Source organism: Antedon bifida, chromosome 10 (assembly GCF_963402885.1).
Source record: "Antedon bifida chromosome 10, ecAntBifi1.1, whole genome shotgun sequence".
Classification (NCBI taxonomy): Eukaryota; Metazoa; Echinodermata; class Crinoidea; order Comatulida; family Antedonidae; genus Antedon; species Antedon bifida.
Window position 1 is genome coordinate 17318947 of NC_136235.1, and position 24482 is coordinate 17343428.

At 32.3% G+C, this 24482-nt stretch overlaps 3 protein-coding genes across 8 annotated transcripts in view; 1 reads left to right on the forward strand and 2 right to left on the reverse strand.

The window, feature by feature from the left end:
• Positions 1-4511: 4511 nt before the first annotated feature.
• On the reverse strand, positions 4512-8627 carry LOC144853973 (uncharacterized). Its single transcript, XM_078711853.1, has 3 exons — positions 8558-8627; positions 4858-7717; positions 4512-4734 (listed from the first exon to the last, which is right to left on the reverse strand). Exons 2-3 carry the CDS (start codon positions 7693-7695, stop codon positions 4693-4695), a joined length of 2880 nt encoding a protein of 959 aa, XP_078567979.1. The 5' UTR covers positions 7696-7717; positions 8558-8627; the 3' UTR covers positions 4512-4692.
• Positions 8628-9356: 729 nt separating this feature from the next.
• Positions 9357-12516, forward strand: LOC144854368 (high affinity copper uptake protein 1-like). Its single transcript, XM_078712317.1, has 5 exons — positions 9357-9494; positions 9938-10138; positions 10969-11041; positions 11505-11676; positions 12087-12516. The coding sequence occupies exons 1-5, from the start codon at positions 9492-9494 to the stop codon at positions 12286-12288; spliced, it is 651 nt and encodes a 216-aa protein (XP_078568443.1). The 5' UTR covers positions 9357-9491; the 3' UTR covers positions 12289-12516.
• Positions 12517-15329: 2813 nt separating this feature from the next.
• The window catches only part of LOC144853711 (dystrobrevin beta-like), a 48995-nt gene continuing 39842 nt past the window's right edge, over positions 15330-24482 (reverse strand). For 4 of the 6 annotated variants that reach the window (XM_078711492.1, XM_078711490.1, XM_078711496.1 and 1 more), the window contains exons 11-17: positions 24387-24477; positions 23455-23742; positions 22719-22953; positions 22147-22215; positions 21292-21451; positions 18672-18810; positions 15330-18260 (exon numbers count right to left, since the gene is read on the reverse strand). In XM_078711492.1, coding sequence (XP_078567618.1) covers positions 18144-18260; positions 18672-18810; positions 21292-21451; positions 22147-22215; positions 22719-22953; positions 23455-23742; positions 24387-24477 — 1099 coding nt within the window. In that variant the 3' untranslated portion in view covers positions 15330-18143. Of the gene's footprint in view, positions 18261-18667; positions 18811-21291; positions 21452-22146; positions 22216-22718; positions 22954-23454; positions 23743-24386; positions 24478-24482 lie in introns of all 6 variants that reach the window. The other 2 variants (XM_078711491.1, XM_078711494.1) reach the window with 2 other exon arrangements.

Sequence of the window (24482 nt, forward strand, 5' to 3'; positions counted from 1 at the left end):
TTGTCAAAATCCCAACCACACATTCTGCCAATATATATTCCGGAAATAAACCCAATAACCTTTTTAAAAAGGTATTGTTCAGGGAAATACCCATAGGCCACGAATTTTCTTCCTAGAAAACCTCCACAAATTACAAAAAACACGAATGAAATAAAGCAAAAAAACGTGAATATGTCAACGAAATTATGCCTTCCTAAATATATTGCTGTTGTTATAAGCATTATATTTAGTATAAATACAAGGATCAACTTTCTTCGACTAAGTGAAAATATTTTGATATGCATACTTCTAAAAATGACTATTAAAATAACTGCAGAAATTATAAACTCAATATATATTATATTGTATATGAATGATATTTTTTCTAAAAAAATGTCAATAGAAATAACAGTCTGTTTTGGATGTACCATGAGACAAAAAGCTAAGCAAATACCAGTCCTTTCACCTGCGCTCATAAGCACACCAACACTGAACGAACCCAATCCATACAAGCAAACAACTATAACAGCAGTCATATAAAGCCATATATTTAATTCAATGACATGTTGCTGAGCAAATTGTTCATTTAATTGTGTAGCACTGTCTATGAGTACCATACATATAGTGTACCCACAACCAAAGCGATAGGCAGTGTGAACATCACAAATTCTTGACAGATAAATGATGTATAACCATGCAACCGGTCCGAACCCGAAAGTAAGTCCACCAAAACAGAAAATTACAGTCATTGGAATAAGATGAAACAGCAGGTAACTTGTGTCCTCAAATATTTTTCGAATAGACATATTTGCATCATTTTCTTCTTTTGCCTTTGGTAACTTATTTTTACCCTGCTTAAGAACACGTGATACTGTCCACCATGCTGCTGAACTTTCATAGTCTTCTAATGGAGTGCTTGTCACCTCGCACCATTTACTATTAACATCACTAACCTTCGCCTCAACAGTGTTTGTTTCTATTCCTACTGTACTAGGCTCTTCTAGGCGAAAATCTTTTCCATGTAAACGCCTGCAAGTCGAGGTTTTCCCAGCACCATGATCACCCAGAATAAGAACCTTAGTTCTGTTAAAAGGTACTTTTCCTCTTTCTTTAGCTGTTTTGTAAGCTTCTTTAATCTCAGTATCTTCTGCTAAAACTCGCATGTTAAAACTTCGCTTGAAAGATTCAGCACATCCTCTCAAGTAATTCAATCCTTGTTGTTCCATCTTTAATCGGACTGTCTCTAACTTGCTTGTGTAGCATCAATTGTTATGCTATATAAAATAATTGTAATATTCAATTTACCAAATAATATAAATATTAATATCAACAGTTTTATTATATTAAAAGCTAATAAATGAGTTAACATTGAAGACAAAGATATACTTACTAGTTTCTACTAATATATTTAGCCGATTCTCAGTGCCGTATCTCCATGTACGACAATATTCTCCTAGTAGGCCAATTCCGTAATACTGTACAGCATTTGTATCGCATGTGCTGCCTGTATTATGTAAAGGTTAGGTTACCGATGGGCTATACTACTAGGATAGACACATGTGAAACATATCCGATGCTGTATTAAGGTATTTTCCTAAGATACTGGAGAAATCTAGATACAGTACCGATAATCTGGTAATGTTATCATACTCACCGTGTTATACTTTTGACTGATGACGGTATTGAAAAAAGCTGTTAGTCCTCTAATCTGTATTTGAATAAGTTTGTTCGAAAAAGAGCACGTACTTCGTAGGCCATTTAAAAAGCTAATTGATATAAATTGCTTCTTCTTTCAGTCGTAAGGTGGTTTCCCGATTAATCGTACGATCAAAACGGTACTGGGTATGATCAACTAGCGTTCGTGTTCCCACCTAATCATTCATTCGTAGAAGTACTGATGAAGATATCAATCTGTGGCGACAATAGAATGGACCCGAGACCTGGCTATCTTCGACTTTTAAATAAAAGAAAGTTTTGAAAATGTTGTTAGGCTAGAAATGTATGTTGTATGATGTGTATGTATATTGTTTGTTCGTAGGCCATTAAAAAGATAATTGATATCAATTGCTTCTTCTTTCAGTTGGTCTAGTTCCTGATACAGTAATTTTAAGAGATAAGAAACAAGGTTTAGTGCTGCAGTCTTCTGATTTCCGCTTTGCTTTATTGGTATTTAATCGTGTGTATACATATTTATATATACATAAAAGGGAAGCAAACGCCAACAGAACAATGGGACAGCCTGACACTACTGTACTTTGATTTTATTACAGCAATTGCTTATCTCTCAATAAAGCCAATACAAACATACAACGTATAGCATTACTATTAATGGTAAAAAATACTCAACTGTTATGGCACTTTCAACGCTAGACTAGTGCCCCAAGTCTGTAGTTATTTGAGGCTTCTCGATGTTTGTCTGAAATACAGGCTTATTTATAAGACGCGTATAGAAATCGATTTGCAGACCGCAAACATCAGATAATAATAACGTAGGTTAACATACCGTATTTGGCTATATGGAGCGGGTCGTATATATAAATATGAATTTTTAATCAACCAATGATTAAACGGATGTCATTTTGGTTTCAAAAAGAGTCGAGTAAGACTTTTTGTTGAAACAGAAAACAATTGTTGAAATATAAATTGTGACAGGTATTATAAGAGTGTTGCCCACTGTTTGTGTTGAGCGACAATAACAAGTCTAGGCCTAGCGGTCGTACTCGTATTAGCGAACTGGCAAACTAAAATGCCATTATGGGCCTATGTATACATACCATCGGCATTACTACCACGCAGGGTAGTAATGGGTAGGAATTAATGTATATAGTTTGAATGTTTTTCTTACTTTTTATAATTTTATATGTACTGTATATGGAGAAATCTGAAATAAAGTTTAATAGAATAGAAGAACAATAAGATCCAGTTCTCTTGTTCCCATTAGGCCTACTCTGTAACTATTTACCAGACTAGGCGTATAAAATCAATTCCATATCTAGCATTCACAGAAATTGTCATCATCACAGCGTCATTTAAGCGAAGACGACATGGATTACGTGTGTGTCTCCACATCGTCAAAACGTAACATAACGTATGCGCATCATCTTAGTTGTTCAATCTTTGAAATTTCCAAAAATGCATATTCAAATTTTTCGGCTAAAACTAGTCAACCGGATAATCGTATGCACCAAGCAAACCACGTGACTTGTACGCGTCTGCCCAGACGGAGTTTCAAGCTCAAGTAGTATACGTATGAAGCCAATTTTACTAATAATAAGTCCCAGACCCAAACTATTTCAACTGATATCGTAATGATTTATTTCTTCTATTACTTTTTAACATGTCACGCTAGCTATTCTTTGCTACTATCTCAGTTTTTGTGTTTGTAATGTATGATTTTTGCTGATATCATTGATTCTTTACACAATGCCCATACACAAATTAATGCTCTACAATCCCCTTTTAAAGGTACCGTACTCTATAGAATAAAGTTACAAAAGGGAAGCTTTTTGTCAGACAAAAGTAGATTGCTCTAAATTCTTTAGTATTGTTATTCAACGCTTTCTAATAAGCATGCAGTAGATCTTACCATGGAGTAAAAATATAAGGATACGCTTCAGTCTGACATCAAACGTTCAATCCCTTATGCCGACAAACCGCTCGCAGCGTTACAAAATAAACAAAGGCTTTTTAACGGCGAATGCGCCGTTAAGTTACGTCGAAAACAACATCATACAGACATTTCACAAGCAATTTGCTTCAAGAAAATCAAATAATTGCATATGACAAAAGCAAATGTTTCTGACAAAGAACTACTATAACGACCCTACTACTAAATACCACTTCACTATATCACTACATGGAGATTCATGAAAATCCAGCTGCTTAGCCATATTATATTTAAAACATTATTATTATTGTTGTTGTTGTTGTCGTTGTCGTCGTCGTACGATGGAAATCCAAAAGCGCCGGCAATGTTTGCTTGGCTTTGAGACTATATAAACAATAAGCATTCAAAATGACACTCGATCGGAACTAACATTTGTGGAGAGCGATATGTACTAATTTAGACAAAAAAAACCCCATACATTAGCTTTATAGATCGTTTGTATGATTTTTAAGAATTAATAAAAACAACTGTACAAGACGTGAAACCGTTTGAAAAAATTTAGCTTAGATCAGTTTCAATTGCCTATAGAGATTTTTCGTATCGCCTATCTGCCTTTCTACACTTCACTCTAGCTAGTTATTAGGCATAGTATATGGTGCTCGTTTATTAAAACAATTAAAGGTGTGTATAAAAAAATAATGAATGTTTCGTATTCATTGGATAGGGGAGAATATTTTCATGAGTCAGCTCCACCTTGTTAAATATAACAATCTTTCAAACTTATGAAATATTCTCCACCACCCAACTTATAAACACTCATTATTTGTATAGTACTATATTGGGCAGCCACAGCAGTACACAATCCCGACAACGACGTACAAGGCATATTCCATACTGAGCTTAGCTATCAATGCGTTGTGCTTTTATTTTGACCAAGTAAAAAAATACATGTTTATAGTAGTCTATTTAATATTAGTTTATTTCAAACATTCGATTATTCGGTATCAAATGACATAAGATGTGTTAACTGATCACTATACGATACCGTCTCTGTATGTAGATATCTACACTGTATATAACTGATTGCATAGAAAATACATGGCTGTTTATTGATTGGCGCTTATTGGTCTACTGCAGGTAAAACGGAACTGAAAAAAGAAGAAAGTATTTTAAAATAAAAATCCACAAATTATTGTCTATTTAGGCACACATACAGTAATTAACTTCATTGAAAGATGGCGTAAAAACAAGCACAAAGTATTAATAGTTACCTCTGGTTTACAATAAACATTGTGGTGTTCATCTGGTCTGTATTCATTCAAAGCAGAAACATCGTTACCTAAGCCAACTAGATTAACCAAACACATCGTTCCATCCAATGAACTACATCTTTCACAAACTGGACCACAAACATATTGATCACGAAAGTAATCTGGATTAAATGTCTGTAAGATTATTTCTTCAATGAAAGAATGTATTTTCTGTAAGATATTAACTGATTGACTCGGGATTTCTTTAGACACTGATAGTTTGATGAGATTTCTATCGTATAGAAAAATACTGCCCGAAGAAACTGTTTCCGTGTTTATTTGAAAAAACAATGTTTCACTTGCTTTGAAATGTGCACAGTTATAATACATTGTAATCCAATCAAAATCTTGACAGCATTTTGCAATAAGTCGAAGAAATATATATTCTATCAAAACTTCACTAAAATCGAAATAAATTTTGTCAGAAGTATGATCACTATAATTAATTTCTATTTGTTTTGAATCAATTTTGGGCAATTTGCAAGGAAGACAGAATGTTCCAACTTGATCAACTGGGTCAGTTATTGTAAGTGGAAACATCAACTGTGTTCCTACCAAGTACCGAATCACATAAGGATAAACTCTCCAAATTCCTTTGTTTCGACAAATGTGTTCCAATAGTCTACTATCAACAATTCCTGTTTCCAGTAATCTCTGCCAAAGGTCAGACACGATTCTGTTTCTTTTGTGTGGTTCAGGTACATTCACTAATAATTTAAGAATGTCTATTAATATCTGAGGATCACAAACAACATAATTCTGAAGTAGTTCATCAAGTTCATTGTATATAATATCTCCAGATTTATCAAAGAAATCTAAAAGTTGACGCACTTCATATTTCACAAAGATTTTGCTTGTTAACTTTAATTCATTTTTGATTTCTTTGATACTCACAATAGCAGAATGTCTATGTCGAAATCCATTTAACGTGTTTTTAAATAATAAGTATTTTAAAGAAAACTTTTCACAAAAGTATTTCAATTTCGAAACTTCACTATATATCCTTTCTCGTAAAATGTTAAGCTCCTTATCAATTTGGAATGCGTTTTCAATAAAAAAGCAAAGTCGTCCACTTGGATGAAAAGCAAGCAACCTAGAAAACCTTTTGTAAAGATGTGTATTTACAAATTTATCAAAAGTAGAAAACGCATTTGCATCACGTACACTTCCTCTTCTTGTTCCTACAAGAAACACTACAACATTCTCAATATCAACATGCATAGCAATAAATTGTAACCAGAATTGTAGCCGTTTAATGTGTCTATCAGGATTAGAAATGGCTTCTACAGCGTTGAAAACAACCAAGTATACTCCTTGCTTTGGCATAAATAGGTGGTGTGTATTATAGTACATTTCTTGTCCTGAAAAATCCCATAAACTTAGTCTGGCATCAATATTTGTTTCATTTCGAAGATCCGCTTTCATTGATTTTCTGATATGCGGTATTGGTATTGATGACGTAGTTTTTACTTTAACATAAGATAATAACTCATAGACAATAAACGCAACAATTGGCGCAAAAAATAAAAACAAGTCCAAACAATATGAATGAATATAGCCATCGATTACATTTATTAAATTGTTTGTAATTCCAAATCTCCAGCCACATATTTTTGCTAAGCATATCCCAGCTATAAAACCAAAAGATTTCTTTAAAAGATAATTTTCAGGCACATACCCATAAGCCATAATCTTTCTTCCTAATATAAGCCCGCATGTAAACGAAAATATAAGTGCAATAAAGCAAAATAAAATACATATGTCAACAAAATTGTTTCTTCCGAAATAACATGTCGCTGCTAGGATAATCATTATGTTAAGTAATAACAAAATAGTAAACTTTTTTCGACTGATTGAAAATATTGTTGTGTGAATTCTTCTATAAATTACTGTTATAATTACTGCAGAAATGACGAATTTAAGATATAGTTTGCATATAAATGACAGTTTTTCTAAAAAAACTTCCATAGAAATAATGTATTGTTTTGGATGTACCATGATGCACAATGCTAAACAGATACCAGTCCTACCACCTGTACTCATAAGCACTCCGACGATGAATGAACCCAATCCATACAAGCAAACAATCATTAGTGGTGCTGTCACATAAACCCATGTATTTAACTCCATACTTTGTAAGTATTCAGTCTGCTCGCTTAATTGTGTTGCTTTATCTACAAGGACCATCACTATAGTGTATCCACAACCAAAGCGATATGCACTGTGGACATCACATATTGTCATAATACTAACGATGTATAACCACACGACTGGCCCGAACCCGAATGTAAACCCACCAAAACATAGTATGACAGTAAAAGGGATCAGATACAACATTAGATAACAAGCGTCCTCCATTAGCTTTCGGATTGATAGTGTATTTCTGTCAGACGAATCAAATTCCCTCGATGTCTTACGTTTGCTCTGTTTGAGCACACGTGATACTGTCCACCACGCTGCTGAACTTTCATAATCTTCAAGTGGAGTGCTGGTCACTTCACACCATTTACTATTAACATCACTAACGTTCACTGTAACAGTGTTTGTTTCTATTTCGATTGTACTAGGCTCTTCTGGTCGAAAATCTTTTCCTTGTAAACGCCTGCAGGTTGACGTTTTCCCGGCACCATGATCACCAATAATAAGAAGCTTTGTTCTGTTAAATGGTACTTTTCCTCTTTCTTGAGCTGTTTTGTAAGCTTCTTTAATCTCAGTATCTTCTGCTAAAACTCGCATGTTAAAACTTCGCTTGAACGATTCAGCAAATCCTTTCAAGTAATTCAGCCCCTTTTTATCCATTTTTCCTGGTATGTATATCCTTCTATAAACAAAGTTCATAGTAAAATTATTATAGGAGAAATCAGGATTTAAAAGTAAATCAAAAGTCGAGGAAAATACAGTACTTGGCATTTGAATTTGGTGTGCTCTGTATGAATATACACCTATCTTGCTGTATTGTATTTGCTTATTAGTTTTGTTTCAGCTTGACTTTACAAATTTCTTGTGACAGCTGTCACGTTTTAGAAAAAAAAAGTTGGAAGAATGGGAAAGATAGAACGTCTCAAATAATTACGAATCATGTATCAATTTGATTGTGGGTCACATGGTATTAAATAATGCTATGTAACACTCACAAGCGTACAGTGTCTCTATATACAATGGAGTATTGCAATTTCGTCTTGCGCCTTGCTTTTTGCACGATGGTAGGCTACAAACAATTTCATTCGGTGAAATATGAACATTTGTTACATTTCACTTGGCTTTGCCTAAATTTATAAACTTTCATTTCATGAAATTAATTGTACCATTCCACTCATAAACATTCATTATGTGTAGGCCTATAACAGCCGAATGTAAAACTGTAAAACTACGTGTTACAGCACGCTCTTTTTTCAATAATATCTTACAAAAGAAATAAAATTATACTTTCATGTATTCATCATTAATTTTACACAAACGTTTTAATAATTTTAAATCATAATACCAGGCCCGAATAATGAACATTATTTACTTCCTTGTTGTACAGGTAGGCCTATACCGGATATATATATCCAATATACCTGTGCTAATAGGCCTACATATCTTTAAATACCTGGTTTTCTAATTCATTACTTAAATTCTTACTAAATTATTACAATGAAAGGTAATGAGAATACTTTACCGATATGAAGATATTGTATATGAAGAATCGTCACCTTTCCACTCCGTCACGAAACGTAAATATTGTTCTGTTGCGGTCGACAGGCTAAATGACTGCGTCCTCTCGTCATACGCAGTAATACAAAAATAGAAATTGTATTAAAATAACATACCGTTAATAGATATTTTAAATAACAATACGTCATCATTATTTCTTCGTCAAAATGGTTTCCTTCTCATGACATTGACTATGCTCTTTTTGATATAATGTAATATATATGCAGCATTTTTGGTTGGTTTGGTTAGTCCTACAATTCCGATATTCATGATATATTGAGTTTTAACACAAATATTTCTGTTGTTGTTCATGTTTTTACATTAGGTTAAACTAACTATAGGCCTAACCACTGAAAAAAATCTTCCTGGTTTTTATAGCAGAATTTTGCCAAATTTTGTATTTGTCCATTTTAAGGGAAATTCATGTTTTTTCGTCATGATTTCTGTTACAAATATTTGATTTATGTACAATTAACCAGATATTATATTTAAAATTCATACCTGTACATGAGCTTTAAATAAAGTAGATGGACAGAAACTATAATTTCATAATTATACAAAGTATAGTACTCCGTTAATCTGGGAATAAAATGTAAGAAGAAAAATAAATAGACCAATAAATGAATAAAGAACTACAAGTTGTTGTTTACGTCAGAGTAAGTCTTGTGAGCATCATGAACTGCTTAACATGTAGGTGTTCTATTATTATGCTTGCATTGTCTGTTGTTTCTGCCGAATTGTATAGGTTTTGACACGGTATGTGCTTTCATTGTTTGTATTAGAATTACTGAGGCATTTTAAACTAAGCTTCAAAACAAGTTCTTATTAAAGAAACACACAGCCTAATAACAAGCGTGAAACCATTTGGATTACCCATGGTAATATAATAGATCTACAATATGGTAAGTTGGCTAACATTTGGAAACTATCAAAATACTGTATTAAGTATGAGGTTTGTTTTAAAATCTTAGGCTTGGTGGCAATCAGGTCATTTTCTTTTGACTGAATCAACACTGCTAACGTTTAGTATTACGCTTATGTTGATGTATTCTACATTTTACAGTAACCAACTCAGAAATCTCAGACCTGAGTTTATGTTTAGTTCTAACATTTAGTATTTCTTTTCTGAGCCACTGCTGTGTTACAATAAGACGACAAATTTCACCACTAAAACAATTCAGACAATCTGTTGTGTTCTGCGTGGTCATGAGTTTAATTTTTCGACGATGCATTTGCATAATCAAATAATTATGAAGTTAATTGTTTGGTAGTACGAAATTCGCCCGGATGTACCCAATACCCAACTTACAGGTTTAATAAATATCTTCCAATATAACTTTTTCAGCAAAAGGTGACAGAGACGATGCACATGATGTCCGATGAACCCGGACATCATAATATGATGACCACCGGCATGATGGACGGTGCACATGGTGGACACCATGCAATGACGACACACAACCACAACCTCATGGGAATGGCCACAGAGGATCCTCATATGTCTCACGATCCCGGTTCTTCTGATCATTCATCTGGTGGTCACAATGTAAGTAACCATACAACATGAAAGCTTATGAGTTAAATGATTGTGGAGAATATTTATATTTTATGATTTTAAAGATTGAAATTATCTAACGAAGCGGAGTCGAGGTAAATATGACTTAGACTTAGAATTAAAAATATTCTCCACATTCAACGAATATAGAACGTTCATGATTTGTACATACACACGGGTTCTGAAATAAACAATATGACAACAGTTTGGTGACGTAAATAAAAAGTTTTGAAAAGTTGTAGAAAGATCTAATATTCACTATAGACAATTCAGTTTAATTGAGCATAGACGGAATGGTGTATGTCTTTTACATACATTTAATAATTTCCAGAATATTAAAATTCATAATTGTATTGACCCGATATTTTGACCTAATGCAAGGTACTGATCACTACACTATCAAACTTTATGAGACAACAAATGTGATGTGCCCTTATTATATGGACATGATGATGTCATATCACTACCATATTTGAGCATATCACTACCATATTCAGGCACATCACACCTTTTTTTGTCAAACTATAGTTTGATAGTGTAGGCATAGCTTTAGCAGGTATTATCTGGTTGGACTCGAACTTCTTCGTGCTTAATTGCACTAATGCACAATGTTTGTACGTTTTTGTTTTTTTATATGGATAAAATATTTCGAAATAAAAGAATTTGAATAACATGGAGTCATGGAAGTAATGGAGGAAATATTATAGACTCCATGGAATAATTATGTTCTTATATTAAAATGTGTATAAGCATGCCACGATTGCATACATTTTACATAGGCCTAACTGTATTTTGGAATATTTTTTTCTTAAATAATTCAGGGATATTTTACCATTGGCGAGAAAGTGATTTTGCTGTTTCAAAATTTCAGTGTAATCGAGGACGATATAGGAAGTAAGTATTCTCTCTTATTCTATTTATTCATTAATTCTTCTAGAGCTTTCTACTAAACATTTTATTAAAAATGGCGATGTTATATAACAAAAATAAACGTCACGCACATCCAGGGACGTACGCCTTTGTTTAATTGTTTGCATTCTCGTTCACAATTCAAAATATCATTTTTATTTCACCAACCACAATACACAAAGGCTAAACAGGATTAGCCTACAATAACAACCAGACATTTACGTTCAATAGAACATGAACCCAGTCAGCCATTACGTTTTATCATAACTGTATATCCTATAATTTGGTTTCAGTAATTTAAAGATTGTACACAAATATAAACATGTCAATATGACGAATAATTTATGTTCTGTTATACCAATTTTGTTCAATTCAATTTTTATTTTTTATTCCTCAATTGATGTACTTGTTTTTATTGTAAGTTCAACACGTTTTTGTTTTGTTATAGGTTTCATTGCGGCATGTGTCGTCATCTTTGTAATTGCCGCTCTCTACGAAGGTTTGAAGGTTTTCCGGGAAATTCTCCTTCATCGTTATTCAAAACAACGTGGATACGAAGCCACCGATCTTGAAAAGAGTGGAAGCATGACCCCGCTTGCTCAATTGGATGACGACTCCGGGTAAGTATCGATTTATTATCAATATCTGGATGATTCATTTGGGTAATCGATTCATTTTTCCCGCTGTATACCGTATTCTCTTAAATTACACTTTAATTTTGAAACTCTTTTGCGTGTTTAAGTACGTACTTCCATTGTCAAATTAAATTGGTCAAGTACGTTGTAGGGCTACTTTTACTCTATAGCCTTCTTAATAATTACCGTAATTACACTTCATACTACCAGTTTCAGGAATTAGATATTCTTCTTTTGTTAATTCGACACTCAAAATATGTTGTGTTGCGGATCTATATTCCTAATTCGAGAGAATGTATGTAGATATGACTTTTAGTGATGAACTATAGATTGTACAGTAGTCAACTACAAAAACTATACACTAATATTTTGTCTTCGTTTTATTTCTTACACAGGTCAACAATGTGCAGTGGTTGGAACCTTCTGCAGTCGTTGCTTCATATCGTACAAGTGACTGTGAGCTACATGTTAATGCTGTTAGTGATGACGTTTAACGTCTGGATCGGGCTTAGTGTTGTTCTCGGAGCAGGATTTGGGCATTTCGTCTTCGCTTGGAAACGAAAGACTACAACTGACGTCAACGAACATTGCAACTAATTTTGTTGAAATCATAGGTGAAGGTATTTTCATTTACCAAAATGTTATCAATACTATAAACATAATTAATGTATATAAATAAAATAGTAAATATTATCTGTATCAAAAAAAAAATCATAATTCAACTAAATATGCTGGATTTAGGCCTATTTAATAGCACCGCTTATTTTCTGTTTTATTATGTATTCATGTTTCATATAATAGGTTATTAAATAGATGTACAATGAATGAGAGTACTGTACTACAATAATACCCAGATAAGAATTGAAAAACTTTTCGTGCCTTGCTATAGGTGTATTTCGCTGAGACTAGACACATTGCTGGGGTTTCGAAAATGGACGAATTTCTGCCTTTATATGCGCATGCCCATATATGGCAATATTATTGCATAATAACTGAATTTTAAAAAGTCGATATTTTGGCTATTTTTCACAAAATCCCTGTACTATATAGTACAGGGAAATTTTCGAAAAATGACCAAATTTCGACCCTTTTATTTGTTGACAAAACTGGTTACTATGACTCTATAAGACGTTATAACGCAATATATGCGCATATATGGCAATATTATTGCATAATAATTGAATTTTAAAAAGTCGATATTTTGGCCATTTTTGAAAAAATCCCTGTACTATAGTACAGGGAAATTTTCGAAAAATGACCAAATTTCGACCCTTTTAGAAAAATGACCAAATTTCGACCCTTTTATTTTGTGACAAAACTGGTTACTATGACTCTATAAGACGACTGTAACGCAATATATGCGCATATATGGCAATATTATTGCATAATAATTGAATTTTAAAAAGTCAATATTTTGGCCATTTTTGAAAAAATCCCTGTACTATAGTACAGGGAAATTTTCAAAAAATGACCAAATTTCGACCCTTTTATTTTTTGACAAAACTGGTTAATATGAATCTATAAGATGATGATAATGCAATATATGCGCATATATGGCAATATTATTGCATAATAATTGAATTTTAAAAAGTCAATATTTTGGCCATTTTTGAAAAAATCCCTGTACTATAGTACAGGGAAATTTTAGAAAAATGAACAAATTTCGACCCTTTTATTTTGTGACAAAACTGGTTACTATGACTCTATAAGACGATGATAATGCAATATATGCGCATATATGGCAATATTATTGCATAATAATTGAATTTTAAAAAGTCAATATTTTAGCCATTTTTGAAAAAATCCCTGTACTATAGTACAGGGAAATTTTCGAAAAATTACCAAATTTCGACCCTTTTATTTTGTGACAAAACTGGTTACTATGACTCTATAAGACGATGATAATGCAATATATGCGCATATATGGCAATATTATTGCATAATAATTGAATTTTAAAAAGTCGATATTTTGGCTAATTTTCAAAAAATCCCTGTACTATAGGTCAGGGAAATTTTCGAAAAATTACCAAATTTCGACCCTTTTATTTTTTGACAAAACTGGTTACTATGACTCTATAAGACGTTATAACGCAATATATGCGCATATATGGCAATATTATTGCATAATAATTGAATTTTAAAAAGTCAATATTTTGGCCATTTTTGAAAAAATCCATGTACTATAGTACAGGGAAATTTTCGAAAAATTACCAAATTTCGACCCTTTTATTTTTTGACAAAACTGGTTACTATGACTCTATAAGACGTTATAACGCAATATATGCGCATATATGGCAATATTATTGCATAATAATTGAATTTTAAAAAGTCAATATTTTGGCCATTTTTGAAAAAATCCCTGTACTATAGTACAGGGAAATTTTCAAAAAATGACCAAATTTCGACCCTTTTATTTTTTGACAAAACTGGTTAATATGACTCTATAAGATGATGATAATGCAATATATGCGCATATATGGCAATATTATTGCATAATAATTGAATTTTAAAAAGTCAATATTTTGGCCATTTTTGAAAAAATCCCTGTACTATAGTACAGGGAAATTTTAGAAAAATGAACAAATTTCGACCCTTTTATTTTGTGACAAAACTGGTTACTATGACTCTATAAGACGTTATAACGCAATATATGCGCATATATGGCAATATTATTGCATAATAATTGAATTTTAAAAAGTCAATATTTTGGCCATTTTTGAAAAAATCCCTGTACTATAGTACAGGGAAATTTTCAAAAAATGACCAAATTTCGACCCTTTTATTTTTTGACAAAACTGGTTAATATGACTCTATAAGATGATGATAATGCAATATATGCGCATATATGGCAATATTATTGCATAATAATTGAATTTTAAAAAGTCAATATTTTGGCCATTTTCGAAAAAATCCCTGTACTATAGTACAGGGAAATTTTCGAAAAATGACCAAATTTCGACCCTTTTATTTTTTTACAAAACTGGTTACTATGACTCTATAAGACGTTATAACGCAATATATGCGCATATATGGCAATATTATTGCATAATAATTGAATTTTAAAAAGTCGATATTTTGGCCATTTTTGAAAAAAATCCCTGTACTATAGTACAGGGAAATTTTCGAAAAATGACCAAATTTCGACCCTTTTAATTTTTTACAAAACTGGTTACTATGACTCTATGAGACGATTATAACGCAATATGTGCGCATATATGGCAATATTATTGCATAATAATTGAATTTTAAAAAGTGGATATTTTTCAAAAAATCCCTATACTATAGTACAGGGAAATTTTCGAAAAATTACCAAATTTCGACCGTTTTATTTTTTTACAAAACTGGTTACTATGACTCTATAAGACGTTATAACGCAATATATGCGCATATATGGCAATATTATTGCATAATAAAAAATGAATTTTAAAAAGTCGATATTTTGGCCATTTTTGAAAAAATCCCTGTACTATAGTCGATATTTTAGCTATTTTTTCAAAAATGGCCAACAATTTTTAAAAATTAAACTAGTTTTTAAAATTCAATTATTATGCAATAATATTGTCATATATGCACGTATATTGCGTTATCATAAATTATAGAAATAAAAATATAAAAACCAATATAAAAAAAAATCGATATTTGGTCATTTTTATGGCCAGATTTTAGTAGTATCAAGAAATATTGGTCTTGAGATTCACAATTTTAATACATTATATTTACATGTGTCCTGTACACAGATTTATTAAATAATGATAACTAACTTGGCGTCCTACATTATAGACCTACGTCTATGCATTCAAATAACAGCCTTTGTACACATAACATTTACACATGGGTATCTGCTTTCTGTATTTACGTTTAAATTCAATAATGTTATTCGTTATTATACAATTGTATTACATTCCTAAATAAATTTCCAAATAAACAATTAGCCTCAAGGTTACTTTGATAATTCATAAAAAAAAAATTACATTAATAATCTAGTGGATAATTTATTACATTTTAAAATTAAATTGCATTATTTTTATAAACCGTAACGCCTAATCAGTCATTTTTCATCATATATCTAGGCATAAAATCTGACAAATTTAATTTATAAAACAATGATTATGAAATTGGACTTATCTTTTCAAGGAAGCAGTACACTTCTCTCAAACTAATAATAAACACGTATAAACATGACATTCCGATCATTTTCGGCAGAAGCAGAAATGATATTTACATCTTTTTTTAGTATCTGATTAAAAAAATATCAAAACGATTATTGCTGTTACAACTTAGAGCACACTATTACTAATACTAGCTGCTTATACAAACTCAGCACTTGCATAAAATATAAACAAAAAAATAACAAAACCTTAAAACATACATGTAGTCACTTAACAGATGTACAACTAAAACACACAATAATGATAAAACAAAAAAACTTAAGTATATATTTAGTACAAAGGCGTTCTTATGTATCAATATTATTAAACTTATGATTATGATTTCTTTTATCAAGGATGGAGACACTCCATTTGATTTGTATCTGAGTAAGGGATTGCCTACCTTAGAAATAGTGACAGTCCTCATACAGCATGGTGCATCATTATCATTGCAAAATAAGGAAATTTGTTTGTTCACAATTATACACGAAGCCCAGCCCTGGTTTATATGCCCAGCCCAGGTTAAACCTTAGAAATAGTGACAGTCCTCATACAGCATGGTGCATCATTATCATTGCAAAATAAGGAAAGTTGTTTGTTCACAATTATACACAAAGTCCAGCTTGGTTTATATGCTCAGCACTGGTTTATAAGCCCATCCTGGCTTATAAGCCCAGCCTTAAGTCATGCTCCATTGATTCAATGTAAATTTAAAGATGCTAAATTTAATAATGATCTTTTATCATCTACACTTCGGTTGCTTTCTTTAGCCATATACACTATGCCTTGTTTCTATCTTAGTAACTGTTTTAACGTTTTTATATTGTTGCTTTTGTATTTTAATTAAATTTAAAGAGAACCCCTTAATATCAATGATATTGAAAAACCGGTATGGGTTATTCTCCTTAAAGGTGGTTAATAACAAAATAAAAGTAATAAATAAATATTTTGGCATGAAATCCATCACTATAAACTTAATTTACTTTGATAGTCGGTCAAGCATTTTATCTGCATTCATCAACCAGGATATTGTCATTTATTTTACGTAGCTAATTCTACTTTGTTTATACAAAATATTATATTATAATATCGACCATTGATTCTGTTTTATGCAGTAGCTTTCTGCAAATTAAAACCTATGAATTCATATATAAACAAATAGATAAAATTATGAATACAATAACGGTATAACAAACAGGTGAAATCTATATATATAATTAAGGTATAACAGTACAAATTATGAATTCAGATAATATGATTATTAAGGTATAAGGACAAATATACAGTAGCAATAATTATTAAATTATGAGATTTATACAAATATATTTTCTCACTAGTCATATTTATAATTTAGAGCATTTTATATTCGACAATTTTTTTGTCAATTCAGTATTAACTAATCATCTAACTGTATTTTATATACACATTTTAATTCATTTTTACATTTCATATTAATATGGCTGGTCATCTATACAGTATGAACTAGCATTTTATATATATTACATATTAAGTATTAAAGTATTTATTATTATGACATAATATTCACAGTACTTAAAATTATAATTTTATAATAACAGAGTATAAAAATGATCTGTACGTAGATACAGGAGGGAGTTTTGTTTGAAACAACCTAGGATTTTTTACAACGTCATATGAAGACCAAGCTGGCCAATTTGGTTTATTCTAGGTCCAGTCAACAACCTTAAATGTTGATATCACAGACATTTAAATTGTAACCTTTTTTTTGAAGTACGCAAATAAAAAAAATCTACAATAAGAAATAGACGATAACTTGGACAATTGATGTAATGCATCACCTGGGTCATCGCAAACCTAAAGAATTTAAAATCATTAAAGTGAGTGAGAGGCTGAGCGGTTAAGACAGTGGAACCGTAATACGTAGCCATAACATCGGCAAGGGTTCGAGGCTCACTCGCTCCATGGTGGTAGAACGAGTCTTCTCGGATAAGGACTATAAATCGTAGGTCCAGTGTACACATCTGGTCCATGTGCACTTTAAAGAACCTAGTACACCTTTCGAGACCAGTAGGGGGTTACCCCGGTGTACTAATTCACACACAGCCACTGTCACAAACTCATCATACTATACACTGGGCCCTCTGAGAGAACAGACTTTGACTGAAGAGGCTACTTAGTATAAAGAATAATAATAATAACAATAATAAGCTTCTAATCTTGGGTTGGTTTGATTTGGATTTGCTGAGGAGGAGAAGGAGAAGGAGGAGGCAGAACATTAAGATGACTCCTCCTGCTATTTCAAAGCAATTAAGTGTCATCTTTTATCTATCGGTTTATCCATCTTCTCATGTTATCTTCCCAGTGAGGGTTTGCTCCTTCATCGTCAGTTTTCATATTAGTGTCATCGTCTGTCACTCCGTCATCGGTCTGTCTTCTGATATTCTGTAAAATTAACAAATATTAATTTGTTGTTTTTGCTTTCAGTTAAAATAGTGCAACTTGAACACTCATAACCTAGTCATTATAACAAGGTTATGGAGAGTGAAGCGGAGTTGTGGCTTGGTGGTTATGGTGCTTGGCTACCAATCCAAGGGTCCTGGGTTCAAGTACTGTCAAGGATTCTTTCTAATGACAAATTAAAACTCCACTCCCAAAGACTTTGTTTATGTAGAGCATCTTGTGTATATGTTTGTCTTGTGAATGGGATTTCCACCTTTAAGAAGGTTAAGCTATTTGGCTAAATATATATAAAAAAAAGGTTAAATTGATATATTTGCTAAGCTTGTTTGATAGATCTGACCCCTGACCCATATGGCTTAGGTCTGAAAACAATAAAGGTTTGTACAAACCTACCCGTCCTGCATCTAAAAGCTCATCATCAGTATGACGAGGCAGCTCGTCATCTGTTCGCATCACATATTCATCGTCTGTACGCACTATACTCTCATCGTCTGTCCGGATGTATGAATCTGCATCGTCAGATTGTAGATATCTGTTTAAAGTAGAAAAAACAAACTTATAGACTGCTATGGAAGGTACATACTTAAATTAAACGAATATTATGATTGTCAATTTAGACATAGAATAAGAGAAAGAGGACTGTTTAAAATTGTGATAGAAGGAAGATTATGATGGTAAATCAAGAGGAGAAAGGAAAAGAAAGAAAAAAAAAACTAAAATAAAAATACATTTTTAGAAAAGAAGTATTAGAAAGAGAAGTATGCAGAAAGAAGACTTTCATGGACCTGCAAAATGGCAGATGACAAGGTAGACAAGGTATGTAGGTATCTTGTTGTTCAAATTAACTCAACTCTCAAGTAATTTATTCCATAGAATAACACCTTCTAATCAATAATGGCCGTTAATAATAAAAGAATCAATACTAGGTAACATTTAAAAATTATCAACAAGGGTATAGTAAATCAAAAAGGTATACATGCATGTAACAAACATAGTACTATTAATAAGTAACAGTAATACATATTGTATTTTATTATTATGATTGGGGGGCTAAAACTAAATGTATTACACTGTTCTCTTGACTTTATAATATACTACTTTTATGAACTCTAGCAAAAATTGTTAGAATTTATTAGTTATTTCATTCACATTGTATAGTAAATATAATATCATTGTTACAGACATGATTCATAAAATATAAATGCTATTTGTATTCCAAACAATGTAGTTTCAAAATTATGAATAAAAATGGCATATTTAAGGTTTATTTGTTTAATTATTAAGTTCCAGGTGAATGAATGCTAACAGTAAGGGTTAACATTCTTTTAAATAAAAAATCCAACAATAATAGATGTTAACCCTGCTGTTTTTTTAAACAAACTGACATCTAAAAAATCTTAAACCATGCTAGCATTTCGTAGACGTTAACAGTCCATACTTCAATCAAACAGTTAATATATTAACAATCAGTGCAGAGTTGTTAGCTGCATTCAATAATTAAATAAAGTTATAGATAATACAGTATCATTTTATATAAATCGTTGTTAGAAATAAAAATTGAAAAGTTTATTAACATATTATTAACTTTAAAGATCACAGCAGTGTTATTCAAATTCTACTCCAATGCAGCCTACTACATGAGGCTTTGTTGTGATTATCAATGCAACCCATGCCACTTACGAATCGGAAGATTGAGGATCAGAGCTATAAGTTCTCGTCTCTTTTACAAGATGTATTTCAACATAGTTTCTTATACGTCTCCTAGGACGCAAGACAACTCTACTCAAACAAAGAATTACAATGAAAAAAGAAAAGAAGCATAAAAAACATTTACTGTGTTGTACAAGATTACTGCAGTAACTGCGTGCAATCGCAGAATATAAATCTTGCACTAATATTTAAATCATCAGTTATTCAAAGAGAAATGAAGAAAGTGATTGAAGTTATTGACAAATCACAAGTAATATTAGTATGAAATATGAAATAGGTGTGACAATAGAAAATACATAATATGGAATATCAGAGGTACTGTACTGTACTAGATTATAGGTACTGTAACTACAGTATCTAATAATATAAGAGTGAGTGGCCGAGCGGTTAAGACGGTGGAACCGTAATCCATAGCCATAACATCGGCAAGGGTTCAAGGCTCACACACTTCATGGTTCTGGTGGTAGAACGAGTCTTCTCGGATAAGGACTATAAACCGTAGGTCCAGTGTACACATCTAGCTTATGTGCACTTTAAAGAATCTAGTACATCTTTCGAAATGAGTAGGGGGTTACCCTGGTGTATTAGTACATCACAGCCACTGATCATAATTTGGCCCCCTGGGAGACCAGTCTTTGACTGAAGAGGTCGCCCAGTATAAATAAAATATTACAATTCAATTCAATACCAAGGAGAGTGACCATATGACCAGAGTGAATTTTACTCTTTCCTGGTCATATGGTCACTCTAATATTTAAAACCATGCTTAAGTTTAACCCCACCCCTTTTCATTTGCTTTTCTGCAAGATGCTTTATTGGAGTACAACAAATTTGTAACCACTGAATAATTTGTGCTAAATTTCATACCAAGAATTGATTGATTGATTTTGATTTTTGTACATTTTAGCTTTTTTGTTGGAGTGGCACGCCTAATCAGCGACAGAATCTGTTGGCCTCTTTTGACACTCCTTGGCGCAATCTAGCTATTTTTTGTCTTGTTTTGTTTGTATTAATGTGTTTGCCGAAATTAATAAAATAAAAATAAAGAATGCATGGAAATATATTTGGTCATATGTGAAGTAAACAAAGCAATAATATTAATAAAAGTACATTTTTGGTAAATATTGTATTATAGGCTGCATGAAAATATACTTGGTCATATGGCGTAACAAGGACACAATTTTACAAATTAATAGTTTTTTTTTCTGTTTTTAATAGTTTTTCTTCCTCTCTTTGTTTTAGTTTTTCTTTTTCAAAGTTCAGAATAATAATTAGTATTATGAATGATAGATTTGATACTTACGAATCAGATATGTTTGATGTTGGTCCTGATCTCATTGTCTTTGCATCTTTTCTCATGTTAATCTGTGCTAGAAAATCCCCATCAGCCCTTCTGGCTCTGGGAGATGAATTCCAACCCACTGAGGAATCTGGTGTTTGAGGGCTGTTTCTTGTGTTGCTATCTGCAAAGGAATATAATCATATTTGAAAAAACAACCTGATTTGGTTACATTCTACAAATTAAAAACAAATCTAATTTAGGATGATATTTCATTTACATTATTTTTATTCAAGAGCTCTGTCTACACTATCAAACTAGTTTGACAACAAAAGTTATATGCCCAGATATGGTAATGATATGACATCATCATGTCCATATCGGCACATCACATTTTTTTGTCACATAAAATTTGATAGTGGTGATTTAAATAAATTAAAATGACATACAAATTTACAGAACAGATGAAGGAAAAGAATGAATTAATGTAAATCCACCACATGCAAGATAAAATGTGTTTAATATCTTGTTTTTCTACATTCTAGAACCAGTACTGATTTAATAAGTAATCTGGCCATGACTAGGGGAGGATGGCCTTCCATATAGGGTTTATATATCTCAAGAGTTATAACCTAAAATTCATCAATTTTAACAGTTTTACATGAAAGCTTAAAATTTCATTAAGTAAAGTACAACAAAATAATTTTATAAGATTGTATCCAATTAAAAAGTTTTATTATTCATTTATGATTTTTTAATGGGAACCAAATTTTTCTTGACTTTTCTGGCCTGGAAAATATTTTATTAATGACATGGTTTTCAATGGCCCCTATGAACCATATTAAATGCTGAGTCTCACTTGTGAAACTTTCAACTTACAGCTAGACTGCCTTGATCCATTGTTTACTTGCTTTGTGTCTTCATCTTTCTCGTCATCATCATCAGCTTCTTAAAAAATACAAGTTTAAAATGTTTGTTCAAATAATCACTAAGTGATATAAACAAATGTATTTTGAAACAATCGTTTTGTTTGTAAAGCTCTGCCGATGTGATGTGCCCAAATATGGTAGTGGTATGATCACGTCCATATATCCATAATTTAGTAGACAGAGTTTTAGCGATACAGTTTTAAGTGTTCTCTACTGTAGTAGGATATTAAAAATCCAACTATACAATCATATGAAACATATTAGCCAATCCTAAAGGCTAACTCAGACAGCATCGTATGACGAGGCCCAGCGTAACGTCTTGACTCGTCGGTGCTGTCTGAGTTGAATCCTGACAAGACGAGTCGTCTTCATATAGCATCGGGCGTAGTTTTTAGGTCATTGGGAGAACTTTAAACATGTTTAATTTTCTCCCAATGAGAGACGACTTGTCGGGCTTCGTCATACAACGCTGTCTGAGTTGGCATTAAGAAGAGGCCAGCATATAATGACATAAAACCTCACCAGAATTGAGCTCTTTAACCAGTGATGACATCGCATTTGTCACTGAATCTGCAGCAACTAGAAGATCATTTCGTAGGTTTCTTGACGTCTTCCCCGAAGATGCATCATATGAATCCTTTCTGTCACTGTCACTTCCTATAGAGTCGGCTTGACTTGATACCGAGGAACGATGAGTAGGAGTTGATACACCAGGGCGTGGACTGTGCACTGGACTGGTCTTAGGTGATCCTTGATTCTATACAATTTAGACAAACAACAATTAGTTTTAAGTATGAAGGTTTGGTATCAGTGATCTAAAGCTCTGGCTACACTATCAAACTTTATGTGACCAAAAAATGTGATGTGCTCATATATGGACATGATGATACCACTACCATATTTGGGCACATCACACCTTTTTTGTCAAACTAGTTTGATAGTGTAGACAGAGCTTTACACATACACATTGAGGATATCAACAAAACTGTGTTTAAATTTTTGTGTGTATTAGACTATGACTTATAACCAATAACGTATGGGCAACTGTAATTGTAATACAAAATATTACCACATATTTTAACCAACAATTACTGTACTTCTAAAGTCTGCAATATTATATAGATATGGTAAACATAATCGGTACTTTTCACTTTTCACAGAAAAATTATCGTGTGGATGATCATCGGAAGTACCATGTACAAAATTTAATTTAACGTTTGACCTAAACATAATTAATTTTACTTCTGTTGTAGTATACCTTAAGAAGTTTCATGAGTCCTTCCAGTTGTACCATCAACTCACGTCTGCTGTCCTGCAGAGCTGCCATTCGCAACTCCAGTTCATCCTTCCTCTGACGCAATAACCGTAACTCTGCTAGCAATGTGGGGTTGCGATGAAGACTTGTTGATTTGACTGCCTCTTCATGTTCTTGCTTCAGCCTCTGTATCTCCTTCATGATCTCGCGATTCTTAGCTTCCAGTTGAGCAAGCAACTGTCGCTGACTGCGATTAGTATCTAATTCTGACGGAATTTCAGATGCGGAAACCTATGTCATGGCAAAAAATATTTTAATACAATACTATAAGAAGATTCAATATTAGATTTCAGATAATTTACTTATGCCCAATTTTTTTACAAAAATTAAAAAAATGTTAATAAAACAATTTTCTAAAAACCCAGATACCAAAATGTCTCATTGCCAGGAAAGAAGGATTGCCGAGTATTGAGAAAGCGGTATGGTGTAATGGTAATGGATAAAGGACTACAGCATACGAGAGGCATTGGTTTGAGACCCTGCTATATCATAATGTTGTATTGGCAAAATAGTTTACTCTCATTGCCTCATCCATTGGATAGGATGTAAAGCTGTTGGTTCTGGGTAAATTACACATTATGTGTATAATATTATTCAAAAAATGTAAGGGATAGTCATCAAGTTTCTCACTGATCATGTTGCTGGATCAATTTGGCCCATTTGGTGAACAGTAGCACAGAAGAGGTTACCCATTTAAAAAAAGAAATAAATAACATTACATAAAAAAACGATTGAACTAAATTGAAACAAGAAAGCCCAAAAATACATCGACTAAAATATTAAAAAACAATTCAATCATATTAATAAACATGTAAAAATAAATGTAACTACAACTAAACATTTAGAAATATCAAACAGACAATTAGGCAACTTACAGTGTTTTTAGCAGAAGCCAGACAAGCAGTGTAGCGAGCTATTAAGCGATGCTCATCATCCAATCGTGTTGGATCACTTGTGTTGTTCAATCTGCC